Genomic DNA, 24,781 nt, shown 5'->3' with positions numbered 1-24,781 from the left:
AGTATGGAGGTTCCTCAAGGAATTAAAAATAAGCTATGACCCAGCAATCCCACTTCTGGGTATATATCCAAAAGTAATGAAATCATTAATCGCAAAGAGATATCTGTACTCCATGTTCATGGCAGCATTGTTCACAAAAGCCTTTTCCATACCTTGTATGGAAACAACCTAAGTGTCCATCAATGAATAAATGGATCAAGAAAATATGGCATCTGCAGTTGACCCTTGAACAATTTGGGGCTTAGGGGCACCAACCCTCCAAGCAGTTATGAATCCATGTATAAGGTATGGTCAGCCCTCCATATCCACAGTTCCTCCTCCACAGTTCAGTGGTTCTACATTCACGGTATTTACTATTGAAAAAAAAAAGTGTATGAGTGGACCCGTGTTGCAGTGTTCAAGGGTCAAATGTATATACAATGAAATATCATTCAGCCTTAAAAAAGGAAAATCCTGTCATTTACGACAACATAGATAAACCCAGAGTGCTTATTTATATTACACTGAGTGAAATAAGCCAGAGAAAGACAAATATTGCATAATACCACTTATATGTGGAATTTAAAAAAATGTCAAATTCATAGAAGCAGAGAATAGAAAAGTGGTTGCCGTGGGCTATGCAGTTGGGGAAATAGGAAGAGGTTGGTTAAAAGGCACAAACTCTCTGTTATAAAATGAGTAAGGTCTGAGGATATAATATATAACATCATGGTGAATATAGTTGATAACATTGTATTGTATAATTGAAATTTACTAAGAATTTGCTAAGAGAGTAGAATTTACATGTTCTCACACACACACACAAAAGGTGATAGACGTGTTAACTCAATGGGGGAATCCTTTCACAATGTATACATGTATCAAATCATAAAGTTGTACACTTTGAATATCTTACAATTTTATTTGTCAATTATACCCCGATAAAGCTGGTGAAAGGTTACACTGAAGGGAACTGGGTAAAGGGCTCACAGGAGATGTATTTGCAACTTCATGTGAATCTACAAGTATTTCAAACTTTAAAAAGCTTAAAAAATGGAAAAAAGCCCTCCTAATACCCATGCTGAAAGAGACAAGGTAACTTACCAACTTACCCATTTTGACCTTAGACTTAGCAAAGGGTAAACAGGGGGAAAAAAAAATCCCTCTAAGACTTTGCCATCGTAAGACAGCACTTGGGAGGCTGAGTTTCCAACGTGGCATGAAAAAATTTTAATTTGGAAAGGCTTGTGCCAGGTAGACAGTGCTACCAGATGACAGGTAAAAGGAAATTCTCTTGAGATGAACTCAATCTGAACTCAAAGAATTTCTGCAGATTTGATTCCAAGTGAAATGAGAGACTAACAGATACAATGGGCAGAAGAAACAGACCCTCAAAGACTTCACAAACTGGATTAGTACACATGAAATATAAAATAATTGTTTAAAACGAAGAAAAAAGGTTTTTAAAATATGAGCAGGATCAAGAAGATATACAAAAGATGCTCCACATCATATGTCAACAGGGAAAAGCAAATTAAAACAAAAAGATACCATTGCACACCTATTAGAATGGCCAAAATCCAGAAGACTAACAATACCAAATGCTAGTAAGGATGTGGGGCAACAGGAACTCTCATACACTGCTGGTAGGCATGCAAAATGGTATAGCCACTTTGGAAGACAGTTTGACGGTTTTTTACAAAACTAAACATACTCTCACCATATGATCCAACAACTGCACTCCTTGGTATTTACCCAAAGGAGGTGAAAACATGTCCACACAAACACCTGCACCTGAATGTTTATAGGAGCTTTATTCATAATTGTCAAAATTGGAATCAACCAAGATGTCCTTTAGTAGATGGATGGATAAATAAACTGGGGTACATCCTATTATTCAGAAAAAAAAGGAAATGAGCTATCAAGCCAAGAAAAAACTTTAAAGACAAATTACTAAGTCAAAGAAGCTAATCTGAAAAGGCTACATACTGTATAATTTCAACTATATGTCATTTTGGAAAAAGTAAAACTATGGAGACAATAAAAAGATCAATGGCTGAGACAGGTTAGTCAGGGGCAGGAATGAATAGGCAATGCTCAGAGGATTTTCAGGGCAGTGAAAATATTCTATATGATACTATAATGATAGATACATGTCTTATCATAAATCTGTCCAAACCCATATAATGTCCAACAACGAGTAAATCCTAATGTAAACTATGGACTTTGGGTGATTAGTATGTATCAATGTAGATTCATCAATTGTTACAATGTACTATTCCTCAACTTGAAATATTCACTAATCTTTATTCTTTAAACTATAAGATATACCCATTTTGTTTTATGCATACTTAAAACCAATTCCAGTTATTATAATATAGAATACTCAGAGTGCTTTGTTTTTCAGTACTAAATTAAGAAAAGATATTCAAAATATTTTCATTCAAATAACATACATTAATTTTTATTAAGCAGTATTAGAACAAGATATCTCGTGAAAGGTACATTTTGCGTCTCATGGTACACTAGATATTTTTTTAAGGTATAAAAATATAAACAGTTACAGACATAAGATTTGAAATAATTTAATTTTTTTCAAACACTGGAAATCATTGTACAACTTTTAAAATGCTATTTTCCCTAAGTGAGAATTTTATAACTAAAAATATCCTAAAATTGAAAAACAATCTGACTGCAAAGCCAAAAATTAAAGTATATTTTATTCAAGAGAGTTTTGATTTAGTGCACTACATTTTCATAGTACAAGAAATAGTTGCAAAATTATTAAAGAATTCTAACAGAATGATACTTTACCAGGGACCTAATCATAGGAAAATAACTTTATGGCTTCATTGAGGACCAGAATGCCTAATATTAACAATATCTGCTTTAAGAAAATACAAGTAAAATACCTTAATAAGAAAGGCTTCATATTATTTCCTAACTAAATTTCTAATAGAAATGCTTGACATCATAAATAGGAATCAAATTTTCTTGTCTCAACTTCACATCCTTCTAAAGGCTCTATGAACTTTGCTCTCCCTCCTTATTGCAGTTTTTAAAATCTTTTAGCAATTCAAATCAGGAAAGGGAGTGAGTCAAGATACCCATAACTCCCTTACCCTTAACACAAAAAGCTGCTTTATTAGCTAAAATATAGGAGTTATAATTGTAATTGCTTTGCCCTTCCGAAACTCATCTCCCATACCATTTGAACCATTTCAGCAGGTGGTGTAGGAGGATAAAATAAAGTCTGAAATAGTTGGTCAATGGTATAATCATAAGGAACCAAAGAAGACTTTAAGTATATAACAGGAAACATAGCTTTAATGTTTTCCTTTTTAAATTGATTTAGTCTGGGTCAGGCCTTTTGTATGTTTACATAAGAAACAGCTCATGTTGAATCATTTACCGCCCATTGCTGAATAGGCATATCTTTGGAACTCACTGTAAAGAAGTAAAATTCATTACTTACAGCTCAATTGAGATCTACAAAATGTTAAACAAGCCAGAAAATAGGAATGTAAAAAGAAGTAAAATTTATATGTCTTGATTAAATTAAATGTCTACATCTTTGTCACTAAGTCTCCATAAGTGACAGTAATCTTGACAGTGTATAGGGCAGGGGATGTAAATGGTTGACCATCAGGCTGAGACCAACTGCCAATTTCCATGACCAATGACTTAAGGCAGGGGTTCTCATCTTCAGAGTGCAGAAGAATCACCCGGAGCTTGTTACAAATGTTAAGTTCTTAAACCTACAGAAATTCTGATTCAGCAGGTCTGGACTAGGGCCGAGGAATATGCCCGCTCCCTTGTTTTTTTTTAAACAACCTAAACTAGCATCCTTATTGATTCTAAAAACCACATTCTGATACTTAGAGCATCACATCCCTTTGACTTGGAACATCCTATCTCTGCTATCTGAACTGAAGGGAGCATGGACAAGAACCAGTAAATCTGAGGCTATTTCACTTACAAAACAAGATAAATTCATACTTGTCCTGCCTCTTTCACCGAATTGTTTAGAAGAAGCATCTCTTCTCTCTTCAAGGCCAAGATATCTCTGTTAATTCACTTCACTCTTGAAGGCTAGGTCAGTGTCTGTTTTCTCACCAGCCTGTACTTAGACACATTACTTGGCACGTGGTAGGCTTTTAATACATGAAAGTTGAATAAATAACAACTATTCTTCTTTATTCCCTTCACTTCCCTTGGGGATTTTACTCTCATTTTTTTCTTTTTCTCTCCCACAACTTTACCATTCAAGTTCAATTACTTGAACTAAAATATGTTCAAGTAATTCTCCTTGTAAAAGAGAGAAACTCTCTCCCTAAGGCCCTGTATACCCCTCTAGCTACCACCCTGCCATATTCCCTTATTTTCCTCCTAGTATTTCTATTTCCTCACTATTTATTTTCTCCTCTAACCAAGAGCTATCAGTTGTCATCCTTATCCTGCCTTTGAAATTTTACTGGAAAACATCCTCAAATGATTTTCTAATTACCAGATCCAATGGACGACTTTCAGTCATTAACTCACCTAAACTTTCTGGGCATTTGACAATTCAAAATGGCAGTACAGCATGCTGGTGAAAAGCACAGACTGCACAATTAGCCTGCCTGGATCCATAATTCTAGCTCTGCTACCTACCACTGGGTGTCTTTGGGCAAATTAAAGTTTCAGTGCTTCATTTTATTCATCTGAAAAATAAAGTCACTGAGGGGAGTCAAATGAGTTAATGCATGCAAAGTAACAGCTGACACAAAGTAGATAACTAGTATATATATAAAGCTATTCTTGCCGTTTTGCTTATTCTTGAAATTTTCCTTCATGAGCTTGCATGGCTCCACGCTCCCTCAACTGCCTTTCTTTAATCTCCTTTACAAGATTCTTCTGTTTGCCCCTTCAATTATTAGTGATGTCCAGGGTTCTATCTTCAGTTTTATTTTATGCTTTATATGCATTCAGCAGCACAACTGATTCACAAATGCCAGTATATGTACTTCACAATTATACCTCCAATGAAGGAGATAGGTTTCTTAGCATTCCCTTACATTTTCTGGCCCAGTCCATTCTATGATGACTGGCACACATCTACAAGACAGTTGGCTACCATTAGGGTACATGGTCGAGGAAAATGCAGTGTAATAACACTGCATTAAAAGCATGAATTTTAATGTCACAATTATATTCAAACTCTGGTTCTATCACTTACAAGCTATATATATATATATATCCTTGGAGAAGTCGACTAACTCAGTGAATATCAGATGCCTCTGTAAGAAGATAATGGTATATAGCTACATAGGCTTCCTCTGGGAGTAAATGCATAATTTTAACATGTTTAGTATGTTATAAATGACACCTGGTTGTTTTTATTACTACAGTAGATGAGAAAGAAGCCGGATGGCCTGATTTCAGACTGAATCCATTGGTCTCACTTACTCTGTATTATAAAATCCAAAAGTACACTGAGGATGCAGAGACTTCAATTTAAGCAAATGAGCCCTATAATAATTCCTTGAATTGAAACAGAGTATTAGGCAAGAGAATGGTTTCCCTACATTTCTAGTCCAAGTGATAAATTAATCATGTATTTCACATTCTCAAAAGAAAGAAGGGGGTTATAAAAATAAAGGAGCAAAAACAGAGTAATCCAGTTATTAAATCATTTTCTAAGAATTTCATACATTTCAGAAACAAATTAATTTTCAAGCAAAATAAAGTTTTAAACAAACAAGCGATTTCATGTTAATAATGGTTTTATGATGGGGTAATAAAACTCACCTTTTTCAGTTATACAAATTTTAAATGATTTATGTGTACAAATCCACATGAGTATAAAGTAAAAATGACATGACAGCAGTATTTACCAATTATTTTCCTTTTGATGGCTAAATTATAGGCAACTTCATTAGAATATAAAACATTTAGCTCCTTCTACTTGAAGAGTCTCAAAATACTCTCATTGCTTAAGCAAATAAGAAAGTAGACTTTCACTGTCTATCTTCAGGCAAACATGAGCTTTGAAGTTTTTCTTCAGTCACAGATTTGTGCTGATAAGTCCTCACTTGCTCACTCATGTTATAAATGGGGTATATTTACAAGATGATTTTAAAAGTTACAAGGTATACTATGTATGATCGATGTTAAAAGTATATCAAACTATACCAAACAATTCTCATCCCATTAGAAACATGTGCTAAAGAAATGCACTAACTGAACATGCACTGCATTGAAAAATTTTTTGGTGTGATCAAAGAAACCACTGTGTGATCTCAGAGAAATTACTGAGAAAGAGACGTACTAGAATATAGAGAAATGGAAATGGTACTTCAATTTTGTAAAATATTTAATTATGATATTGATCTTCAACAAAATTGATTTTTCATCATCAGAAGGGTTTTGATGAAACCCTTCATCAAAATAGAAATAGAAAGAAATAGAAAGAATAGAAAGTGGTATATTTTAGGAGTCATATGAATTAACTAAGAATAGGGGCTTCCCTGGTGGCACAGTCGTTAAGAATCCGCCTGCCAATGCAGGGTACATGAGTTCGAGCCCTGGTCCAGGAAGATCCCACATGCCGCAGAGCAACTAAACCCGTGCGCCACAACTACTGAGCCTGCGCTCTGGAGCCTGCGAGCCACAACTACTGAGCCCACGTGCCACAACTACTGAAGCCCGTGCGCCTAGAGCCCGTGCTCCGCAACAAGAAAAGTCACTGCAATAAGAAGCCCACGCACCGCAAAGAAGAGTAGCCCCTGCTCACCGCAATGAGAGAAAGACCGCGTGCAGCAACAAAGACCCAACACAGCCAAAAAATCAAGCCAAACCAAACCTATTTCTTTTCTGGTTGTATCATGGTAACATGATAAATGAGAAATCAGCATCAATATTATGGAACTTGATATTATGAAGATGTGAAACTAAGTTATTTTTTTAATATAATAAAGAAATATGGCCTTCATGAAAACATAGTAAAATGGATTTAGAGCTGGTTTAATACCCAATCCAAATAATAATATCTATATGGAGTCAGGTCTCTAGTAACATGCCAGAGGATTTGGCTCAATTAAATAATTTTTTTATGATTCATTAATTTTAATGAATTCATATAACTTTGACTTATCAAATTTTCTGATGACAAAGTTGGGAAGTACAGCTAATATAGTGAATGAGAGAACCAAGATTCTAAAATATCACAAAATACTGGAACAGAGTCAAACTAATAAGATGAAATTTAACGGGAACAGATGCAAAATTCCACACATAGGTTCAAAGAGCAAATTCTGTAAGTACAAGATGTGAAAGGCTTGAGAACACTTCAGAAAAAAAAGGACAACAAAAGAAAGCTTAGAAAAGTTAGGCTGGCTTATGGGAAAGAAAAAATATATCAAAAGCATTGTCAAATGTCATTCTAGCCTTTTAATTTTTAAATAGCCTAACATACACCACACATACTATAAAGTTTCACAAGATTAGGCAATCTCTTCCTTCTTATACTAATAAAATAGTGCAATTTTTAATACTATTTTTTCATTAATATTCAAACATTAAATTTTTAGAATGAGTGTATTTTATTTGCATAGCTTCAACTCAAACAATAATACATAATCATTCATTGATAACATGAGATCAGAGCATTTTTTCCAGAATGTTATAATAATATATTACAGGTGCATTTATGTAAAACCTTCATGGACTTCTAAAACGTGCAAGGACGTGGCATAAAAGTTAACTTTTTTAATGTATTAGAGCCCAGAATGGTCTTACTTAGCAGTGAAGTTTACTGCAATTCCCACATAGGTGACTTTGAAAGGCTAACTGTAACTGTAGTAAAACCCCTGCATTCTTCAGGTTTCTTTAGATTTCATTTCTTTAGGTTTCTAAAGATGGTGATAAAATAGATAAAATTTATAATGTGTCCTTATTAAAAGATAGTCAGACCTCCTACTTGCTTCTAATGTTTCTGCAACACATCTTTGGCAACACTCCTGATTTAGGATTCTTCTATAAAATCTTCTATGGCTGCAAGTCAACTCCTATTATAATAAATCATGAACCACCCAGACTTTATCCAACTGTGTTAGCACTCTTTCTCATTCAGATATTTTCTTCATATCTTTATTCCATTTTTTCATTTCATTTACTAAAACAATTGGTTTTGGTAGTTAACAGGTTCCCTATTTATTTCCAAATCCAATTTGAAAATCCTATTTGAAAATTTCTATGAAATTCTCATGTGTAACATTCCCTCTTTCTCTACTAATCAATTATTACCCATCATCTCCTACTCCTAAAATTATGTTTACAAAGAAGACTTCCTTTCAAAAACCATCATTAAATCAGGATTCAGAATTGGCTCCTCTTTATTCAAAATCTCAGCTAAAGATTGTCAGCAATAATAATGGTATTTAAACACACTGGTGAGTAATTAAAAATGAGGTTTTGAAAGACTGTTTACACAGAAAGAGAAATGTTCATATGTATTATTAAATAGGAAAGACAGGTTCTTTAAATTTTCTAAATACCTTCTATAATAAGAAAAAAATCCTATAACCCTATACAAGTATTTATGTAAAGCAAATTGTAGCTGAATTAGTTGGAATAAATGCAAATTTCCTAATTCTAAATTGCTTGGGAAATCTTTAAGAAAAATATTGACAAAGATATCTCTCTTTACCTCTTACCAAATTCATTTTTATTAGTATGCTTCTAATTCTATCATTTAAACCTTTTTCTCTTTAATTACATTCTTATTACTCCGCATTATTCCCATTCTCTTACCTAACTATAAAGTGGTTCATAATGCAAAATACATAAATATACACATGATAGTAATAATATTAATAATACCACTCTAAAATTTATATACAGTTAAATGGTTTGCAGATACTTTTCAATATCATCTCAGGTAAATCACCAACCACAGGGTGTGACAGGTAGACTCCATTTTATAGAGGCTGATAATTTAGGTAAGGAGACTGGACAGCAGAGTCTAAACTGGAAATCACACCTTCTGACTACAAATTCAGTCCTCTCTCTTACCTCTTTTCTATACTTAATATAAGAATTGGTTTTCAAAATAAAATATAAGATTATACTTTATTAAAATATATATGTGTGATATAGTTGGATAAATAATTGAGATGTCAAATTAAACTTAATAAAGATAATATTTCCAAGACAATAGAGTAGAAAGAATTTTTGGAGTGAAGGTAGATGAGGAACCTTTAAATTTGGTAAACAACAAAGAAACTCCTTTTTAAAAAAAAATATTGCCACATTATTTCATATAGTTTATAATGCATTGAGTTGCTTCAGACCCACAAATGTTACAAAATTGGTCAAAGAAAAATAGGGACCAGAACTCAAGATTCTCAAATTTACATACAATGATCATAAAGCAACTCTGTTTATTTGTAAAGGAAAATTAGTAGTTTTTTAAAAACGCAGCAATAGTTCAGGAAATCTCTTAATACATGATGTAAAAATATGAGTATCTCAAGATGCAAAATAATCAGAATAAAGGTGGTTTAACAAAAGGTACCAATCAAGAACCTTCTAGTCAGCAACAAGTACACAGTCTCATATTTAATTTAAAAATCTGGTATATTTTCCCTGTTGTATGGTAGGTAACGCCCTTCTATCACCATACATTAGAGGAGACACATCTGTGTATCTAATCATATTAGGACATCACAGCATTGCCTCCAGTTGTAGACAGCAAATATTATTCCCTAAGGGTCTTCCACTTACAACCAGTCCTAAGACAATCTTGTCTGTAGTGTCTAGTATAACAGTATTAATGCCAAGTGTTTGCAAGAATGTAGAGCAATGGCAACTCTCACACTCAGCCACTGGGAATGTAAATCAGATACAATCACTTTGGAAAACAATTTGGTGATGTCCAGCAGCACTGAAGCTGTGCATAACCTATGACATGATTTCACTCCTATCTATATAACCTAGAGCCATGCTGTCCAGTACAACAGCCCTAGCTGCATGTGTCTACTGAAATTTAGGTTAATTAAAATTCAATACAATTTAAAAAATTTAGTTCCTTAGTCACAGTAGTCACAGTTTAGGGGCTGAACAGCCACATCTGTCCAGTGGCTACTGTACTGGGCAGAGCAGATAAAGAACATTTCCACCACTGAAGAAAGTTCTTTTATAAGGCACTGCTCTAGAGAAACTACTATATGTGTATAAGGAGAGTGCTGAAGAATATTCATTTTAACACTATATATGATAGAGAAAAATAAAAAATGCAAATGTCCATTAGTAGAAGGAATGACAAACAATCTGGCACATCCATGCAACGGACTATGAATGAGATTATGAACATCCAAGTGATGAGTCTAATATATGAATGAGATTATAAACATACAAGAGATGAGTCTAATATATATAAGGTAGAGTTAAAAAAGCAAGTTGTAGAACAGAAGTGGTGGGTATAGAATGACTAAGTCAGAATGACAATAACTTTAACTTACAAAACTAGTGAAACATTTCTTACGTTTTCTTACTCTCTATATTGTTCTGATGTAGCTATTTCAATAAAAAGGCCAAGAAGAATTACAACGTAGTGGAGTTAAGAGCTCAAGCTAGCCGTGTGAACTTGGGCAACCCTGAGCTTCGTTTTTCTCCACTGCAAAACGTGATTAACAATGCTAAGAAGTGCCATGAGCTGCAATGAAAATTAAAGATGGTAAAATATGTGAAAGTACTCTTTAAACTATAAAATGCTATGAAAATAATAGCTTATATTAAGTAGGGCATAAAACTACAAACTGAAAATTATCTGGGAATTTTAAACTGACACAAACTCCTCCCTGGGTAGGTAGGATTAGGTGGGATGTGTTTTTATGTGGCACACAAAAAATTATAATTTCTTAGTTTGTCAGTGATACTCATTTAATCTTGCATAAGCAAGGACTAGAGGTGGAATCCTTTCCTCAATTTAATCAAAACAGTACAGCCAGATTAAGTAATTACTTCAAAAATACTCATCAATTATAAAAATTATGACAGCAAATACAACTAAGTATTCAGTAAATATTTCTGAATACTTACTATATGCCAGTCAAATTCTAAATGTTTTGCATGCATTAATTTATATAATTCTCAGAACAACCCTAAGAGGTAAGTAGTAGTATTCCTACATTACAGAAAGGAAATTGAGGCAGTTAAGTACCTTATGTTGGTCAAGGACAGTTGGCTAGTGAGTGGAAAAGCTGAGACTTGAATCCAGGCAGTCAGGTACCAGAATTTGTGCTCTTTAAGTATCTATTATGTCCTTGGCACTGTGTTTAATCCTCCAAATATAGTACAAACCTGATCAAAAATACTCAGGACCCCCTCAATTCACCAGGGCAATGAAGCACAAATCTTTAACCAGAAATTCAAAGCTTCCATAGTCTGACCTCAATTACTTTTCCCCACCTCTCTCTCATTATGCCCCTGAAACCAATCCTCTGACACAGAAAGAAGCCTGCTCAGGTCTCTAAATGTACCTGTTTCTCTTCTTTGACCCCTTAGTTCCTTCTACCTGGCATATTTGCTATAATTAACATATCCCTCAAGGGTCTTACCTATTTCTAACTCTTCCATGGAGATTCCCTCTGGTTATCATAGCACCAAAGATTTCTCTATGAGAAAATCTCCCTAACTTACCATGTATAATCAAAATGTGATTAATTACACAAGTATAGTTAGGACACTACGTGATCATAAAACAGCAATGCTACAACAAGAAAATTCTGAGGACATCTCTGTTAAATAAATGTACATACTGTCAAGGCATGTGCTAGCTGCTTTCCAAGGTTTGGGATTAGAATTTTCTTTTCAAAAATTTTCCCTTACAGAAACTTAATCTCATGAGATGAGATTCTAGAAAGATCTCCATTAACTCTAGGATTGAACACTATCTAGATTTAATTTAAACAGAAATAATTTAAAAATTTAAAACATTATATATTACTAGAATTCCACATATAGTATTTTGTCCCTGCATTCAGCATAATGAATCTGAAAATAAATCACTACCTATTTCACTCAGGAAGGGAAACACTATCAATGCCATTCCTAATATAAAGACTATTTTTTTCTTCAGGAAAATAAGAACATAAAAATATTTTGCCCTGTCTTATTCTCCAAAGTATAGAGATATTTTTATTTACTTTGAGCATCAATTTCTTAACATGGCAAGAAACACAAAAACTGATTAATTTTGGTTGATTTAAGTATCATGTCATAATAACACAATGTTGACTTTAGTCAGCAAAATATGAACTATCTGACCAAAATATTTAAGTTATACTGATTAAGAATATATTTTATATAAGCTTGAATTGATACCAGAGAGCAATTTTCTTTTATAATCTTAAAATATGATAAATAATATTATTCTACAGTATAGTTTCTAAATACATTACCCTTGGAGATTTTCTAAGCTATAATTAATTCAGAAAAGGAAAAGGGAGCATTAAGGCAACATATGAACAATCTAACAATGTACATTTGATAGTTTTTATAAACAGAATAATAACCACAAAAAAATTTAACCTTTAGTATCTATGCCTCTATACCATGACATTTTAAGAAAATAACCTTGTAATTGAAAAGAAAATGTTGAGCAACAGCAAAGACAAACATATAAAACATGAAAGTACAGTTACTCAAAATAGGGACTCAAGACCACAGTAAAAATTTAGAGAACAATTATGTACCTTTCAGATTTTGGTTACAAAATAAATATAAAAAAACGTTTTGTATCTTTCAAAGGGAATACAAAAGAAACTGATTTAGATAAGATGAAATTTCATTTTACCTATGAATTCTTCAAATTCAAAATTTTAGTTCTGAAAAAGACATGGTCAGAAGTGGGGTAAGAGCTAGGAAATATTTTACCAATAAAACTGAGACATGAAAGTGGTGGAAAAAAAGGATATTTTTCACACCTTAGCATGTGTATTGAGGCACAAGCATTTAAAATACAATTTAGGAACTGAGAAATAATGAGGCTAAACAGCTCCTAAAGAGATGCTACAAAAATGACTCCCAACCTAGCTGATGATGAATTTTAAATCTCTTTTCTTAATGTGAACACCGTAAAGTATTCCTTTAATATATAACTGTTTATATATAACTGTTTATAGAGAGAAATGTGTTTTCTGCTTTAGAGTACCAAAAAGAAGAAATAGAATATACCTTCATTAAGAGTAGCTGCTTCCAAAAAGAGGCATTATGATACTTACTTCTAAGCATCTTTTCTATCAACGATTTATCTAACAATTGCCTACTACATTCATTATATCAGTTTTATTTTATTATGTATAAAATACTCCCTTTCCCAAATATTCACATAATCTGCTATTCATATTTTGTATGCATTAATAAACTCACATTGATATTAAATTACAGAATTCTCATTCAACATTAACATGTTTTTGAATTATACATGATGTATACCATTATCTTAACATACTACAAAAAATACAAAAGAATGTGCACAAAACTACTGCATCTTTTTTTTAAAAGGCCAGTTGAGTAATTATTTACAAATTATTGGTGAAAGGTCTTATTTAAAATTTTTTTTATTCTGTACACTATTATGCTTAAAATTTAATCAGGATTATTTTAATCTTGAATATTAACATCATAAGCCATGGCCTGAAAATGACTAAGTCACAATGACAATAACTTTAACTTACAAAACTAGTGAAACATTTCTTACAAGATAAATACAGATATACTGTATTTAATATACTAAGAATATTAAAATTTAAGTGAGTTCTGCCTTTATATATATATATATTTTTTTGGGGGGGTGGGGTGGGGTACCTGGGCCTCTCACTGTTGTGGCCTCTCCCATTGCAGAGCACAGGCTCCAGACGCACAGGCTCAGCGGCCATGGCTCACGGACCCAGCCGCTCTGTGGAATGTGGGATCTTCCCGGACCGGGGCACGAACCCGTGTCCCCTGCATCGGCAGGCGGACTCTCAACCACTGCGCCACCAGGGAAGCCCTCTGCCTTTATATTTTAAATGTACCATATATTTCTTTATCAAGAGAAAAAGGTGTTTGAAAAAAATCAGTCAATTGATATACTTTAAGCATAAAGATGATTAAACTATGTTCCATGAAGGTTCCATGAAGGTAAAGACTGTGTATATTTTATTACATTTTTTGTATATAGTGTAGCCCAACATCTAGCAAATAGCTAGTAAATGGTAAGCATTCACAAAGATTTTTGAGAAAATAAATAAATGATATAATAAAACTGATTTATTATGTAAAGAAGAAGAACATCTTCATCATTTCTATATTATAGAAATACCTGGTTGGCACCTAGTACATGCCTGTACTCTTAGTCAAATTAGTGTACTAATGATATATCCAGCACCAGCACTGAGAGAGAAAAGACAAATACTGAATATATCTGAATGCTCATATGAAAGGAAATGATTAAACTGGTTCCTCAAATAAATAAACAAAATAACCCTCAACACACACACACACCAGAATAGAGCATGTATTTCTTTAGAACTACCATTGTTGAGTGCTAAATGAATGAGTGAGCTAATGATATCATACTAAAAATAAAGTTTAAAATATCCATAAATAAGAACAAGAAAAACAATTTCTCATATACCAATAATCACAGGTAACTACCTTTGACAATTTGGTGTGTAACCATCCAGGCTATTTTCCATTCACATGTAAACATGTACACAGATAAGATCATACTATACCTGCAGTTTTTAAAATGGTTTTGTTCACTTAACAAATATGTAAACTACATTTCATGTTAATAAATAGGCAACCATACCATCCTTTGTGATGGTTACTTACAATTTCACTGCATGGATATATCATTATTCTATTAACCACTCCTTTACAGTTGAGCATTTAGATTGTTATCAAATCTTTGCCATTATACTATATTAATTAGCCCCTGTTGCTCATTTATGTTTAAAACAGCCTAAATCTACAGCCGATTAGCACTCAACTGCTTTTGAATATGTGATCTTAGAAAGGTAAAGAACATGTATAATCATCAACTTTGTTTCATTAAAGGTATGTAATATTACTGATAGCTATTTTGTCAATACTTATTTTTATTGCCTCTAAGACTCACACACCCAGGAAAACTACACTATAAAACTAGATATAATGTTCAACATGGTTAATATAATGAACACTGCTGTATGATACATATGAAAGTTGTTGAGAGAGTAAATCCTGAGAGTTCTCATCACAAGGAAAAAAATTTTTTTTCTTTTATTTTGTATCTATATGAAATGATGTATGGTCACTACATTTATTGTGTAATCACTTCATGATGTGTGTACGTCATATCATTATGCTGTATACCTTAAACTTACATAGTGCTGTATGTCAAATTACGTCTCAATAAAACTGGAAGAAAAAAAGAATTTTTAAAATTAAAAAAAAGCTAGTTTCCATCTTGAACTTTATATGCTCATAGGAAACTACAGGAAGAAAATGCTCTAACACTGAATCATCTCTTCCATGAAAATCAGTCTCTAGGAGGATTATCCAATTATGAAAGATAAATATTTTAATGAAAATGAGAGGTGGTTATTCAAAAGAAAAGAGCATGCTTAATTATAATAATGCTGCTAGGTATAGTTAATGACCCTATACACTAAGGAAGGTCGAACTTTAATGACCTGGACCACACCAAGGTCACAATTGGTAGCAGAACATTGATCAACATATAAAAGCCACCGAACACATGAAAGGAATTACAGTATATCACACATCAAACATTTTGGCCTGGTGCTTCCTTCCTCTAATCCTACTGGCAGGAAATGCTCTACATATCCTTTGAGGTGACCATACACATTTAAAAGTAGTCCCTTGTTAAAAAAGCTCTTGGATACTGCAATTTTCTCTAAAAGAGAAGAGCAACTTCTGCTCAGCACTGTTGCACTACATTTCTACTTGCAGCACAGAAATGGAGCTCCACTGATGAGGTACTGTAACTGCATAATGTAATTTCTTCTTTGAAGGGTTAAAAGCATAGAAAATAAACCTGGAAAAATATGTTTTCACATTTTATATGATATAGTATCAGGCAAGTTGACTCATAAATGTTACAGATTTGACTATTTTATTATAGATATATGTAAATAAAGTTAAATATTATATAAGTAAACATGTTTTCACTTATATCACCTTGTAAGTTAGATTTTCACCAGAATATATTTATGACACGGAGAATAAATTTTAAAAGAATATCTTTTTAATATGCCTACACTTAATTGGAAAATGTACAAATGATTCAGTTACTATTCAAAATGAAGACTATGAAGTTGGAAAAAATTAGTGACCAACTCAGACTGAAGGATAACTTTCCCAGGAGGATATCTGTTGTGATATGATCTAGGATAGAAAAAAAGCATTTGATTTTATTGTTTTATTCTACATCATAAATATGTTTACAGCATAACGTAATGCTGTTTACCAGAATGACAGGATATTAGTAATTACTGTGTATTTCATTAATATCCATTCCGTCACCAAACTGAACCAATGACATTGTAATTCTGTAACTATGCATATTATTCTTTTCCCTAGTTTTTGGGTGATTCTTAAAGTTTAGCGGGACTATACCTCAGTTTTATCAGGTGTTATTTAAAATCACCTGGAAATACTGAGGTTGTGCTTCACTGAACATGAGCTTCGTGACTTCTACTCAGAACTTAACTGGAAATGCCAAAGACATGCTGTCCACAGTGTGTTTGATAAGCTGACATGGGACAGGGATTCTTTTCACTGTTGTGTCAGTTTATCAAACCCATACCTGGACGACGGTCAATTCAGTTAGAGAACAATAGAGTCCTGGAATACAAATAATTACTTCCTTTTGAAAAGCAATATACTATATAATGTACAAATGCCACAGACATATGCATATGACAATTTGCACTAAATAACTGTTGTAATAAATAAAATTCATAGCAATTGGTTCAAAAGCTCAATTATAACCAGAGTTATTAAGGTATATCCTTCATCAGAATTTGATGAACAGAGATGTTTTTTAGTAAAAAATTTAATATTAATTCATGGTACCTTTATTTTTTCCTTATATTCATTAGTGATTTACATGGAAAATATCATAGTGGATGAGTATACAATTTAATATTAAGGTATGACTAACTGAAGTTAAAAATTGCTTTTTAATTTTGATCAAAATCATTTATATCTTGAATTGTATGATTTGACATTGACTTGACTATGTCAAGTAGACTTATAGATGATAAATTATGTTGAGAAAAAAGTTGTCACAACTTAAAAATTCATTTTAACATTTAGTTATGTCAAAACTAATCTATGGCTATAGAGGTGAGAATAGTGGTTATCTTTGGAGCGCAGGGTACTGGATGGGGTGGGAATGAGGAAAGTTTCTGGAGTGCTGGGTGGATGTAACATGGCTACATATATATATATATATAAAAGTTCATCGTGGTTTACACGAATAATTAATGCACTTTCCTGAATGTAAGTTATAACTCAATAAAAAATAGATATGAAAAAAAAGTTCAGAGCAATAAAAAATTAGCTTTGTGCTGATTTATTTTTTTATCTATTTTTGCAATCACATTGGTGTTTTTCATTACCTTTGTCAATGTGGAATGATTTTCAGGCAAGTTTTTGTTCACAGATCAATGCTAGAAACGATGGGCAAGAAAAGTATTTCACGTTGAGGAAATACCTTTCTTCAGAACAGAGGATGCACAGTTTCCAAACAGCCAATAAGTATTTCTACTATATAAAACAGTTAGAATTGTAGTTTATTTCAGGGCAGTGACCTAGTGGACACATAATAAAGTAATAAGTAAAGATAAGTATATTTATTAATAGCTATTGTTTAACTTGGTACTTTAGAAAATAATAATTTCCTTTATCTCCTATAAAAATTAGAAGGATTTTGGTATAGTAGCATCTCATTAGTGGTTAGCAAGTGCTCTTACACAATGTGTAGAGGTATTAGTATTAGTATGTATTAGTCTCACATATTAGTATTAGTATGTATTAGTCTTACATATTAAATGAATGCATAGATGCTTGCTTCCTACCTTGCTTTCTAATTAGCTTCTATATCTGTGGAGAGGATAAGAAGGGCTTGGCTGAAAACAGCCACTAATTAACAAGGGTAAAATGGGTCTTCCTCAAATTGCAGTTACAAAACGAACACTGCAACTCACATTCACAAGTTTCTTAAAACTCAAAGCTGGTCAAAGATTTTTTTATCAATCAATCAATCATCTATCTCTCTGTTTAATCCTTTTAGAATGTTGAGCATGGTACATTATATGAATAACTATAAGAATAAACAAGCGGGCTACTCTTTATTTACAAGATTCAATCTTTGTTATTAATGAGGAAAAAATGTAATTCTTACTTTACATCAGACACTTAGTAGCACAATGTTTTACTTTTTTTTAAAGAGCTGTCTTGTATATCAGTGGTTCTGGTGAACAGTCATCATATTCCAGAAACTCTGAAGATGTATCTGGAAGGTACGCAATGCTTTCTCTCAGGTGAATTTAAGCCCAGAAGTGTTTAGGTAATAATTTCACATGATGTTAGTGCCTCATTGAGAACACACAATCAGGAATGCACATAACAAGATATTACATATCCAGCATACTTTATATAACCAGAATGTATTTAAAATAAGTATAAGATAGATTTTCCAAGTTCATGATAAAAAATTGTTATGATGTAAATCCAAACAAATTCTATTATTCTGTAGCTTTTTTCCAACATGAATTTCTAGAGGAAAGCATCAAAAATATCAATAAAAGAGTTAATACATTTAATATAACATTCTAAAATTTATGACAGTAGAACTTATAGTCATTTTCAACACCGTTATTGAGGTAGCTTTTGGCGGCAAATAGAAACACATTCATAGAAACCTACATCCTGCTACAGGAAGCCACAAAAGACGCAGTTACTTTGGTGAAGGCCAAACATAAATCCAAAGCCTTCACACTAGATCAACTGAAGAACACAACAGGGACTAAAAGTCTGCCAACAGTATTTTCAAACAAAGCTTTTAGGCAAGTTACTCTAAATACCTACTATCCCAATCTCTTTGATTTGCTAAAAGGGAGTTATTTGAAGCCAACACTATGCATTACAGGATTAGGGACATAACGTCACTAGATATGAAACATGCCTTGCCAAAAACCAACACAATGGTTATTTTGAGAACATTTATATAGAAAGAAAATTAGGAAGAAATTAATGGTTGGGAGGGAGAGGGTTTAGTTTTGTAGATATTTGTAGAATTTAATCTTCACAATGTATCTGGGAACTACAGCTCAGTGTTAAAGCAGTTGATAAGCTAGGTTTTATGAGAAACTGTAGAGACACATAGAGGAGCAATACCATATCTTGAGCTGCACATTCATCAGGAATAAAGACAGGTCATTATTACTATTTCCAGAAAAGAATAATTTTCCTGTTTTGAAATAAAATAATTTTTCAAAGCATATTGCACAACTGTTAATGAGGTTAAGCTCATCTAAAGGATGTTAATCTCATCTATGAATTTCTGTAGGTCATATGCTTCAATTGTCAATTGTTCGGGCCTACGTAAATTGTTGAAGTACTCATGTAAAACAAAATTTAAAAATTAAGTTAATGTCAACCATGAATTTCCTGGTCACATCAATTTAATGTTAGTTCATATTGGGAATATTAACCCTTTGAGAAGTCAGGACAACCATAAGAAGGTTAAAAATTACAAAAAAGATACTGTTAATGTTTTAATGTATGAAAGAATTGTGTTGCCATCTTGGATTGCATCAAGGTCTATTTATTTAAAACCTTTAACGAGGTACTTGACTCTTGATTTTTAGTAAACTATGATTTAAAAAAATCTTAGCACAGTGATTATACAACAAAGTCAATAAAAAATTAAAAGACATTTTATAGTAGTTAAAAAAAAATTCTGCTTAGTTTAACAAGCTTCCAGTAAACCTTCCACTTAGGAAACGTGCATTTTTTGTGTTGAACATTTATACTTCTGAAATATTACTCATAAAGTTAATTTTTATAATGGAAGTTAAAATTTCTCATCAACTAGATAAGAACAAAGCATGATTTTCCATTCTTCCTGTGTTGGTGGTGTCACATCAGGTTCACAGTGAGAAACTGAGAGGAACCAGTGTTGCAAAAGTTGCCCATAAAAAAGCAATAAAGAGACAGAAAACAAATTGTGTATATACTGCTGGAAGAACTCTACTAATGCAAGTCTTCTAAGAGTAAAAATGCATCAGCTCCCCTAACTTTTATATTTCTTTAAAGGTAAAATTCCATGAATTAAACTCCTACATATAGGGTACACCTGTCAGAAGCCTCATTTATAAAAGATGTCTAAAAAGTTTGCCAAAGTTACCATGGAATTTTCATATAATGCTTGTGGACAATTTTTAAGAGAATGAAATTCTCTGTGGAGAAAAGCTGAAACCCAATACTAGATTCAAATCTATTAAGTACTGAAAGCACTAAAAAGGATTAGCAAATGTCTACAAAAAAGAAATGGTTAAAAATTCAACAACTGACAAAGTTTTTAAAGAGCTATGGGATAAATTAGTCACAGATAAAATCCCATAAGGGACATCAGAAGACCCACAAATATTTAAGGCATGAACCAAAAGCTATAGGCAGAAGTTCACAAACGTCCAATTAAAAGAAGGATATAGTTCCCTCAAGTAAAAGATGAAAGTTTAAAAACTTTGTAATTAAAAATACTACAAAAGCAAAAAGTTCTGTTTTTAACATTTTAAAATTCTTTTAACAAACATAATACTTTGGAAAGAAGTATAAACTAAATTTTATTGTTACAATCACTAGTTTATTTTTTAAATCTTTTAGTATAGGTATTAAAAGACTGAATTTTTAGACTATGTGAAAGAGCAATGATATAGGGAGACAACATGTAATCTTAAATGGCTTCCAAATTCGTGCGTCTAATTCTGTAAGCCCTATTTTCAGATATGTAGCTTAAACACAGTATTTCTCGATTGCATAGGATTAGAGAGAAAAAGCCCAAGTTAGTAGAAACCTTCATAACATACATATTCAACTTGATATAATTTGGGTGTAGAAAAATACATGTGAACAGATAGGACGTAGTTGTTTTTAAAAAATAAAATCAGTTATTTTCTTCAACACAATTTAGAGAAAAATAATGATATGTAAGAATACTCTGGGAAGAAGAGAGAATTATACCAAAGAAAAGAGAATTTTAACTTACCTCTTTTTCTTTCATAACTTTGAGGTAGAACTAGAGTAATAACTAAATTATACTGAGGTAAAAAGAGAAAGATGTCTCTTATGAAATAAAAATCACAAAAGTATACTGAGTTCATTAATCAGCAAACCTATGTTAATATTTATATCTGGTCATGACCCACTTCAGACCTTATAACAGATGTGAGAAAAGGCTTGATAATGATCAAAATCATTAGCTAGGTATGCAAATGGGGAGCTATTTTCTGTAGATCTAATGCAGTATTAAGTACAACCTAATGAAAATTCTTTTAATTTTCAAGTATCCTCAAGGACTGAAGACCTCAAACACTAGGGTTATAAGAGTTTTTACCATAAATTATGGCTATATATCTATAATATTAAGTCCATCTTAGCTTAGAATATTTTTTAGAACCTAAGGAAAATGCATTAAAAATGCACTAAACTTGGTACCTAATAGTTTTTTTTTTCAGTTTACTCACTGTTAACAAGAAAGTTGTTAGAAAAAAACGATAGCATCTAAACAGTAATAAAATTTAATGGAGTATGAATGTGAAATTTCAAAAAAATTAAGTTTCAAACTCATACTGGTTAACTAGAGTTAGTTAAATTAAAGCCAGTCTGTCTGAAATTCAGTTACAGGCAGCATGTAGTGGTAAAGAGCATGGGCAATGGGAACTGGTTCTGTTCCTTATTTTATGTGTGACCCATGAAAAATTATTTAATGTCTACAGATTCAGTTTTATGTGTGACTCATGAGAAATTATTTAATGTCTACAGATTCAGTTTTTTGTCTTTAAAATACAGATAAACCTAATACCTGACTCTTAAAGTTATTGCAATTCATAGGTATTGCATTGAAAGCATCAAGCAGAATCCCTGACACACAAAAAAACACACAATAGATGTTAGCTATTACTGCTGCTACCACTACTACTTCTGCTGCTGCTACTATTATATTACAATTATAGAAATGTAGGTCAGACACTAGTATAGAAGGCCAAAGAAACGAGACATTACTTCTAAGTAAACTGATTATGAAATGTTTCAAAAAGAGAGCATGATTTAAGTGACACATTAAAAGACAGATGTGATTCTTAAAAAAAATTTAACTAACAATGCTGAACACCAAAGGAAAAGATTTTTAAAGAATCCATAACTGCACCAATGTAAAGATTTTATAGCAAAAACTCTTTGAAAGGCTAAGCTGGAAGAAAGCTTTATTTCAAGAAAGTTGAAAATTCATACATAAACAAAGGCCATAGAAAAGGACTTACTAAGCATTACTGGGGTAAATAAAATACTTAACTTGAACAAATGTCTTGTGTAAGAAAACAATTAGTGGTAAGATTTGAAATCTAGCTTGAGGTCAGATCATGGAGGAAGATGCACGTTGGGTTATAAGACAGGGATTCTGCCATGTTAAAAATTGAGCACTATGACAGATGTTAAACAGAGCTGCCATCATCAAATATGTGGTATGTTAAAGCCCAAAAAGCCTACAACATTTTAATTCATACAGCAATGTTGAACTGTGAATCACTTGGCCTTTGCAATTCAAATGGTAAGAGACAACACTTGAGCTATAATAATTTCAGTTTCCTATCGTTACCGATCTATTTGTTCCCACCCTAGTAGCTATTTCACTGAAGGAAACTCACATTTTCTCAGGTATAATAATGTTTTGAAGTCTTGGTCACAATATGTTCTACAAAAGTTAAGTTTTCACAAAGCTTTTTAATAATGGAGAATATTCTGTTGGTTAGAGACAAAAAAGTAGTCTTTAAAGAGTCTGCTGATCTACGCCGTCTTAAACAGTTAGTTCCAAAACAGGCAAATATTTCTGAATATGATGACACTGAAGGATGTCCACAACATATCACTGAGTTTAAAACAAATCCAAGTTGCAGAGCAGTATGTCGAGTACAATCCATTTAAGACAGAGACAGTCACACACACAACACACGTACACACACACACACACACACACACACACAAATGGTCTTAAAGAGTGTCAACCTAACTATAGGTTGGCAATATATGACAATAAAGTAAGGGAGCAATCAGCACTCAAGAGTAAGCCTTGGAATTCCATTTTCTATGCACACACATTTTGTATTATTTATTTTTTTTAAATAAACACTATATTACACTTTTATTTAAAAAATTTTAATAATACTGGTTTATTAACAGATTAAAATAAAGGTAAATTTGATATTTAAAAAGTCATTCTACCAACTGACTTGTAAATTATTTTTATTCCTATTTTAACTTTTCATATTTTAATTTGATAACAAGACGACTGAATGATAAACTAAACTGTAAACAATATTTTTTTAAAACTTGGAATACAAAAAAAATTTTTTAAAGGTACTTAAAATGTACTGAAAAGTGATATATTTTACTTATATAGCCTCATGAATAATTAATGTTAACATTTCTATTCCCTTGGCTACTTTTAAAAAGAAAAAAATTTGAACAGAATTAAAGAACGCTTTTCTCTATTCCTTCCTGTGAAAACTACAAAACTAGATGGAACTTCTGGAATCATTCTTTCCTTGCATAATAATTTTCAAAAGACGCAGGACAGAATGCTATAAGGACACTTACAATAAAAATGGGACCATGAAAAAAAGTTTAGGGCACAAGTTCATAACTTCTGATTTTGCTTATTTCATCAATTTAGGCATTGTGGGAGGTGTTATAGACAAAGTAAAATTATTAGATTATTAATGTTATCAAATCTAGCAGAGCTTCACAATGTAATTTCACTCACTCAAATGATGTGGTTGAGGTTTTAAGTTCCATGGAGGGAGGTACCATGAGTTCTAGTCAAAAATATCTATTGTTGGCATCAAATACATTGTCGGCACTCAATAAATATCTGTTAAATAACTGAAATAATTAATCAATGTATATTTAATAAATAAATGAATTAAAGTAATGAATGAATTAATGCATGCAGACATGTAATGGAATGGCATAAATGGCTCAAAGATACCTACTGTTCTAATGACTGATATAGGACTATTCTATTTCTCATATGGAAAGCTATTTTTGAAAAATTATTTAAAACAAAAACCAAGTCAACTACTTATAGATAGAATTCAGGATCACAGTCAGAGATTTTTAGAAAAGTCTTAGGAATAGAAATAATATAAATCCAATGTAATTTTTCTTATAGCAGTTATCCTATAAAATGGTTAAGGTCCTGACTGAGACCTATTTCCATTTTTTAATAAACAATCGTAAACACTATAATTAATGAGCTGCAGATGATGTACCAGATTTTGTAAAACATAAAGTTTCTAAAACTATATATAATCCATTTATATAAGAGTAAGTAAATTTATTAAATTCTTAATGTTTAAGTTACACATTTAAACATTTTAATTATATTTCTTTATAATCCCTATATTATTGTAATTTCCTTAAATCAGTCTAGCATAGGTAACTTTTTAAAAAGTCTGCCTTGGGGCTTCCCTGGTGGCGCAGT

The 24,781-nt window shown here is 32.2% G+C and overlaps 1 protein-coding gene across 9 annotated transcripts in view; it reads right to left on the bottom strand.

The window, feature by feature from the left end:
• The window catches only part of VPS13B (vacuolar protein sorting 13 homolog B), an 802,268-nt gene that overhangs the window by 327,654 nt on the left and 449,833 nt on the right, over nucleotides 1–24,781 (bottom strand). Inside the window, exon 31 of one of the 9 annotated variants that reach the window (XM_049700212.1) lies at nucleotides 13,893–14,048. The exons of the other annotated variants lie outside the window; for them this stretch is intronic. Within the exon in view, the coding sequence (XP_049556169.1) occupies nucleotides 14,030–14,048 (19 nt within the window). The 3' untranslated portion in view covers nucleotides 13,893–14,029. Of the gene's footprint in view, nucleotides 1–13,892; nucleotides 14,049–24,781 lie in introns of those variants that run through there. 9 annotated transcript variants of the gene reach the window in all.

Source organism: Orcinus orca, chromosome 17 (genome assembly GCF_937001465.1).
Source record: "Orcinus orca chromosome 17, mOrcOrc1.1, whole genome shotgun sequence".
Lineage (NCBI taxonomy): Eukaryota > Metazoa > Chordata > Mammalia > Artiodactyla > Delphinidae > Orcinus > Orcinus orca.
This window is presented reverse-complemented; position numbering and strand designations above follow the sequence as displayed.